Below are 8,199 nucleotides of genomic sequence, written 5' to 3'. Positions count from 1 at the left end.
CCAAGCATGAATATAAAGCCACATGATACAGCATATTAAAAATGTAGACATTCTGTGTGGAATGTGAGTGAGCTGCTCTGGTGGAGAAGGTAAAGTCCAGGGCAAAGAGAGGACTCAGGATGCATGACCGAGACAATCTGAACAACTGGTTTCCTAGCTGATCTTCTTCTTAAATTAGAAAGTTTATTGTTTTATTGCCTGACCATTCTCGTGGTCTTGTCTCGTGTGGAGTTCCATAACAGTTTTCAGGGTTTAATATTATGGAGAGATACAGCCATCCTTACAAAACAATTGCATAATTCACAATCCTAAGTCACAAATTTCAAAACATTTGATATTGACAACCATTCAGGGCTTATTATATACCTTCTTTACCTTTTGTACCCAGAGCCCTTTTTTAGGTGTACATTAGTTAAATGTAATGTGGGATAAATACTTAGTATGGAGTGGTGTATTTTCTCCACTCATCTGGTATCTTACCATGTCCTTCAAATGTTTTACTGTAGTATTTTTCTATTTCTTTCTGGAATCTGCACACAAACCACTTCCAGTAGGGCAGTTCAGAGAGATCAGGAGTGATGCTCCAGTCTGCATAAACTCCTCCTGCTCTTCTGTATTCTCTCCAATGGACTGTTTTAGCTGAGGCAGTGGGATAAAAAGACTGATCACTGGCTACTGCTGATGTGCAGATATTTACTGACAGGTTTGTTGCTGTTTTGTAAAACCAGCCATTGATTCCAATGATACGATGCATAGCAACACTGTGATCTCCATCATGGTTTTCTATGGTGTTTGTGCAGATTGCTCCACAGAACGGACACTGAACCCAACAGCACTGACAGAAGTGATCAATCAGAAGCTCATCTGGCCTGAACTTATAGTCCAGCTTTTCTGGAAATGTGTCTGTGTTGAATCTGCTGCTGATGTCTGACATTACAGCAGGAAGCTCTTGTCTGATCACATCTTCTAGGAGTCTGAAATCATCAACATCATCATGTTTGACTCCACTGAGGTCTTTTTCAGAGAAGATCAGCTGATCTGAGAGCTGCTGTGTGAAACTCTTCAACCACAAACCAACATCTCCACTGTTGACTTGAACATGTTCAGTAGATTGATGTGCTGCGTTCATGATCTTCTGCTGCAGGAGTTTAATGTTCTCCTTCATCTTGGGTAAAACACTGATGCTGAACTTATCTCTGATGTAGCGACTGACTTCATGTCTGATGAAACTCTTGAAGTGATCTCTGGGATGATGAATGTAGTTCATGTATTTGTCAAAGTCCTGCTCTTCTGCCAGTGTCTTCAGGATGTGTTTCTCCAGATTTGATCTGTTTCCATTCAGTGATTCAAGTTTTATTTTCATTTCATCTGCTAAATCTCTGGCAGATTTTTTGTAGACGCTCTGCTCAATGGGCTCTTTCAGTTTCTGACAGATGATCTCACCAATAATAACAGCTGATGTTGCTCCATGACAGTATTTTTGAAAAATATTAAAGTAGTACTCTCTCTTTTTCTGAATATATATTATAGGATCATTGGCCTCCCTGAATTTCTGATGCTGTTCATTGATGATGGTATTTGCTCTTTTACATAGAGAAACTACCAAATCTGTAAAGAATTTTTTTTTAAATTCATATTTCATTGTTCCTGCCTGAAGTACTCTAACTCTTGTCTCTGTATTATTTGTGAGTTTTTTAATGAATTCTTTTTTGTAGCCTATCTTTGAAATGTTAAATGACTGTATACATGTGTCTGTCTGTTCAGCAACATCATTGACAAATGTTCGTATTTGGCTATCTTCTTCTGGAGACAAAGTTCCAAATGCATCATTTTCTATTCCCTTTCTAATCCCACTTTTGGTGGAACATTTGCCAGTAATATAATCAGAATAATTTGGCACAGAAAAAATGTTGTTGTATTCACTGTCCTCTTGATTGTCTGCTGAAATATGTACGTGATGGATGTCATTCAGAATTTCTTTCACATCTCCCATTATGTCAATATTTGCAGAAATGTCTGATTTGTTCTTCTTTACAGTCTGTTTCCAAAACTTATCAAACTCTTTCTTCAGTGATTCTTCATCATTTGCTCCACTTTTGACTTTCAAAGCTAGTTTTTTGCTCTTTTCATAGAGAGTGTTTTCATGATGTGTCCTCTGAGCATCGATATTTTTCTTCAGGTCCCGAAAACAAAGAACCTCGTTTAATTTGCTCTTTGTTTCCCTCACAATGTTCTCCTGAAGCTCTTTGATTTTGATTTCAAATGATGTTTTCCACTGAATCATAATTTTTTTATATTTGTCTTTCTCAAAGAATTCAGACATTGATTTTTGCACTTTTTTACTTGTCTCCTTCAGTTCTCTGTGAAGATCAGTTTCATCGACCTCATGAACTGCTTCATTTTCTATTTTGTTTATAAGTTTGTTCATAGTTTCCATCATGGCTCTGCGGAGACTCCAGGACCAGTTGCTGTATTCAGTCTCCAGGTTTCTGTAGGCTGAAAATTCCAGAGAATTCCTGAAGCTGAAGACAAACTGTTCATTTAATAAAGCCTCCCAAAGATCCTTAATACAGACTTTTAGGTTTTCTAGCATCATTGTATCTGACTTTGATTCACGAAACACAATAGTTTTCTTTAGTTCTTGAATATTTTCACTGTAATTTGGGTTTGGTGGAGCCATTGGTGGACTGCCCTCCCAGAGCTGAGCAAAATACTTCACATCATTCTCTATGTCAAATTCAACAACATCACTGAAGCACTGAGCATCTGACTCTTCATCTTTAGCAACAAGTTTTGTTATCTCATCTAGTTTTTCCAGCAGTCGTCTCCTTGCCTGTTTATTTTTCTCTCCAGCTGTGGTATCTGGAACATTCTGATGCACAAACACACAACTGGGATTAAGTCTGACCTTTTTCATCCTCATGAAGGCCTGAACAACAATCTGAAGAACATCCTGCATCTCAGATAGGTTTTCGCCAGAGATGTTGATCAGTGTCAGATTTGCAAGACCAAAGACAAATGTGGCCAATTCATTATCATGATGTCTTGTTGATCTTCCAGCCAGTTCTAGAGCACGAAGACCCTCAGTATCAACAACCAGAATATAGTCACAGTTCATCTGTGTTTTCATCTCCTCAGACACTTTGACCAGCTGCATGAAAGCTCCTCTGGTGCACCTGCCAGCACTGACGGCAAACTGGAGTCCAAACATGGCGTTCAGCATGGTGGATTTCCCAGAGCTCTGAATTCCTAAAACTGACAGCACAAAGACTCTGGTCTGGTCTCCCAGCTTCTGGACGAGTTGATCAAACACAGCAGAGATCCAGACCAGAGGAACATGAGCAGCATCTCCATCCATCAGCTCCAGTGGAAACCCAGAGATCATCATCTCTGCTGCGAGACTCGGGAGAGAAGAGAAGTGAACCGGCAGATCTTTCTTGCTCTCCTTCACAGATGAACATGATTCATAGATCTGACCGATCTCCCTCATGATGTGCTCCAGACCAAAGGTTGCAGCTTGAAGATCTTCTGATATTTTCTCAAGCTGTTCTTGTTCAGATTTAACTTGCTCATGGTTATTATGATTCTCTTTCAGTTTTAAAATTTCTGTCCATTTCTCATTATATTTGTGATGCAGAGCCATATGGTTAGCTGATGATAAGTTATCCAGGTAGATTTTAATCCAGTTGAGAAAAAAAATCCTCCGAAAAACATGTTCCTGTTTTTCTCTTCTCATGTCTAATTCTTTAATAAATAACTTTATGAATTCACTGATGTCAAATTCATATTGCTGTTTACGCATTTCATTCATTGTTATTCTATTAATTTCGATTTTTATATAATTTCGATGCATTTCTTTGTTCTTCTGACTCCACTGATGCCACAGTTTTCCCTGATGAGGCAGAAATGATTCTTTGATTTCTGTCAGTTTTTTGTCCTCCAGTAAACTGATCATCTGCTGTGCTGCTGCTCTTCCTCTCCTGCAGTCTTCATCATCTTCCTCATCTACTCTGATGTCTGAGTGTTTGGACACATCTTCAAGTCTGAAAGTGGGAGATGGTTCTGAGAGACTATCATTTATAGCTCTTCTGATGTCTCTAGAGACATCTGACTGATTTCTGTCTTTCAGACCAATCTTGTATTTCCCTTTCTTCATCTCTAATAGACTACAAGTATCTTCATTAAATAGACAAATGAGTGGCTTTGTGGTCTTAAACAATTTTTGAATTTTTTCTGCGTTTATGTCATTCTTGTACAGATGTGGAAGAAGAAGCACATTGACTGAGGCCATCTCAGTGAGGATCCTCCACTGTTTCTCGTGGTCTCCTGCATCTCCATGTAAATTACAGAAGGCCACACAGTCACTGAATTTATCATCATCTGATCCAGAAGGGCAGAACCAGGCGATCTCCACCACTCCATCCATCAGGACTCTGGATCTGCTGCTGCCTGGGCAGTTCCTGTGGAAGAACGTGTTGTGTCTGTCATTGATCAGACTGTTCATCAGCTGAGACTTGGATGAAGACACAGAGCCAAATCTAAAGAAAAACACCATTGGAGTTTTTGCCTGATAAATCAGCTGGCTTTGGCTGATAGTTTTATTGTTGGCATTTTTTTGAATGATGTTTTCATTGTTGGTGTTTAATTGATCAGTGGTTTCATTGTTGGCATTTGCTTGACAAATGGTATCATTGTTGTTGCTTGTTTGACTAATGGTTTCATTGTTGGTGTTTCTGATCTTCCAGCTCTTGTTGATTTGTCTGAATGTCCAGAGAGGAAACTCAATCTGTTGAGTTTCTGGATCAGGAACAAGCAGAGGCAGAGCGAACTGACACTGGGACAGTTTAGTTACAATAATCTGCCTTAGACAACCATCAGCACAATAAAACACAGCCATTTGAACATCCATTGGGTGAATTTGCTCAGACTGACTTGTTCCAATGTCTAGTTTAGCCATTTCTTCAAAAAGATCAACATCATTTTCCTGGTCTCTTCTTTGTATTGGATCTTCCTTGTTGGTTTCATTGTATCTTGCTTTGTAGTTCATCATCAGTAGTTTTTGAATGAAAGCCTGAACAGCATCCTTTTCAACACAACATTGATAGGACTGTAATGAATGTTCACTTATTTGAAGAAAGTTTGCAGGTCTCAGTTTGTAGCCCCTGCCTTTAAGTTCAAGTCTTTCTAAGAGATGTTTCATTTTTTCATTCATTTTTCAATCTGGGCTTAATTTTGTTCCAACGTATTTCTGTTGAAGAAGAAAAAAACATTTTATGTATTTTCAATTAAAAAATAAATATTATAGTCAATCAATTTTAAACTTTTGTGATTAAATTAATATGAATTTGCCAAAGTCCTTCTGTAATTCTAGCTTGAACTTGTTTCTGACCTGGTCAAATTTCCCATCCCAACATTCCCAAGTTTTGATCATACTATGTCAGTTGTCAGTAACAAGTTATCTGATGAACAACTGCAAGTCTCAGTCAGTCAATGTGGATGTTTTGATGTTATCATTTTTTCAGTCTATTGCTAATATTTGTCAGATCTGAAATTATTCTTGTCCATGTTTTTCTCTTTAAAAGTAAATGTAGTTAGTTTCTTTTGTCATTTCATCTGCTTAATTAGGCCTTGTTGGGGCTTTCTGAAAGCAAATGGTCAGTTTATTTGGCCTGTAAAATACATTTGAACAAAGCAGGCTTAAGGAGATGTCATGTATTTGAAAATATGTAAATTATTGTTTGCATTTGTTTCAACTGAAAACCATGTCTTTTTTACCCAAAGGGCCCTGGCAAATTCCAAAGTTGTAGAAGTGCTTATAAATATTATGATCTGGCGGCAATGTGTGTACTTTGGTGAGTTTACAGTATGTTTAATTATCGATGAAGCTCTAAACTGTGAATTGGTCAGTTTGAATTTCTCAGTATTTGGTTTTGGTCACTTGGTCAGGGAGAAGACAAAAGTAGATTTTAAACTAATATTTCCCTTCAGAACGGGAGCTTCAACATTGTGACTCTGACACATTGTCAATAGTCAGGAGACACATGAAGATTTTTTTATTCTCTTAAATTATGCAGTAGTGTGCAGTAAACATGCAAGTTAAAGATAGTTAAACATGTTTCAAGAGTTCACACTTAGCTGATGATTGATTATAAAGCGTGTTTGGCATGCAGTCCTGGGAGCGAGCCCTGAGCTTAAAAGATCCTCGAGCCCAAAGCTTCCTCCTGTTTGCAGGGGAGAGGGGAGTTTGAGGTCAGTTAGATCTCAAGAAACCCTACTTGTCCTTACTTGTTTATGGTGAATGGCAGATTAGGGATTGCTATGAGAAATTTACTGCTGATTAATAACTCATCTATGGTGCTGACTTGGTTTGGTCAATTTACATATGTCACTTGTCATTGGCCTGTGGGAGAAAACCAGAGAGCCCCTGAGGAAACCCATGAAAGCACCGGGAGAACATGTAAACTCTACACAGAAGTGTCAACTGGCCAGGTAAAGAACTTGAACCAGTGACATTCTTGGAGTGAGGCAACAGTGCTAACCACTGTCACCCTGTCAAGGAAAGGTGAAGGAGTTGGGGTGAAAGGGGGTATTCTTTAAGATGAAGAGAGCTAAGATAAGATGTTCTGGCTATTTATAATAAGTTAGGAATCATCTGATAGGTGAATCATGCATTAGCTAACGTGAGACCAGCCGCAGTCAATCATAAGCATGTGATCCTCTCCAAATTAGTATATAAACTTCACAATTGAAAAAAACTTAGCCAGGCTTAAATTGTGGTATGTGTGTAAAATGATGAGGTAGCCTGCAGAGGAATGTGCAGGAGCAACACTATGAGGACGTTGTTGAAGAATTACTGAATATGTAAAGCATGGATTGCATATGAAAATAAAAAAAACTCATAGGAGACTACATCTGTGAGAGGCTTTCAGGAGAATGAGAAATATATTATCATCAGTGGTGGAACGAGTACTAAAAATTTGTGCTCAATTACTAGTACTGTTACATTGCTGAAATTACACTCAGTTACAAGTAAAAGTACTGGTGTTAAAAAGTACTCATGAAAAAGTACAAATTACTCTTCATAAAAACTACTCAGAGTACAAATAACTTTTTTAGCTGGTGGTATTGGTGGAAATATCCATTATTGCTGAATCAGTCAAGATCCAGGCAGTAAAACACATTTTACATAACACATTTAAAGATACTTTAAACACTTTTGAAACTGTGTAAACAGCATTAACTGAACTGTCAGGTGTGGTTTACATATGAATCAAAACCAGAGCACCCAGAGGAAATCCATGCCAACATGAGGAGAACAGGCAAACTCCACAAAGAATTGCCAAAGGACTTAGCCGGGCCCAAAACCAACAACCTTACAAAAAATTATAAAAATAAAAGTTGTGTTTTATAAAAACACTTTTGTAACTTTATAAACAGTATTAACTTATCCCTAATGAATGAATACAGTCTGCATTACAATGATGATGGATTTACATGTTCTTGTTATGATTATTTTATCAGTAGCGCTCCGCAATTATTTTACAAAAACAATGTTTTGCTATTGTGAGTATAAAGACAACAGAAATATACTCAAATACAAATAGACTATAATTTCAAATTATGCCCCTCTTATCTGTACGATCAATAGACAATTTAACTAGAAAAAAAAACACTTGCAAATTATGAAGAACCTTTGCTAATTACCTAATCGCATGAACAAACCATCAGAAACCACAGAAAAACACTGCCTAGTGCCTAAACATATTAACAAATAAATTAAATATCACACAAATTAAGGTATATGTCTTCTTACCATAGTGTTTTTTTTTTCAGATTATAGACTGAAGTCTTATAACAGGGTGTCTGCATATATCATAATGTCAAATTTAAGACTTTTTAAGACCTCTTTAAGACCATTAAGTGTTAAATTTAAGACCAATATCAAAACACGTGAGAGAAAATTCAAAATCACAAAATTTGTGGTAAAATATATATATTTTTAAATTGAACAGTACTGAAGACAGGTTAGATGCACCATTGAAGTACAGTAAAAAACAAACAAACATCTTAAGGCTGATTTATAGTTTCGCCTAGCGCTGCCTTGTGCACCTCCGCTGACTGCGCGCACACCCTACTAAACAGACAAGGCTTTTATACTTGACGTATTCGCCGTTGTGATATTCTTTTAAACGACAGGGG

The 8,199-nt window shown here is 37.4% G+C and overlaps 1 protein-coding gene across 1 annotated transcript in view; it reads right to left on the bottom strand.

The window, feature by feature from the left end:
* Positions 1-311: 311 nt before the first annotated feature.
* Positions 312-8,199, bottom strand: part of LOC147845416 (interferon-induced very large GTPase 1-like) — a 52,401-nt gene continuing 44,513 nt past the window's right edge. Inside the window, exon 2 of the mRNA XM_087243487.1 lies at positions 312-5,248. Within this exon, the coding sequence (XP_087099613.1) occupies positions 437-5,212 (4,776 nt within the window). The 5' untranslated portion in view covers positions 5,213-5,248 and the 3' untranslated portion in view covers positions 312-436. The remainder of the gene's footprint in view (positions 5,249-8,199) is intronic.

The sequence above is a fragment of the Danio rerio genome, chromosome 3 (genome assembly GCF_052040795.2).
Source record: "Danio rerio strain M-AB ecotype USA chromosome 3, GRCz13ab, whole genome shotgun sequence".
NCBI lineage: Eukaryota > Metazoa > Chordata > Actinopteri > Cypriniformes > Danionidae > Danio > Danio rerio.
Note: the sequence above shows the minus strand (reverse complement) of the source record. Positions and strands in the feature narration are given on the sequence as shown.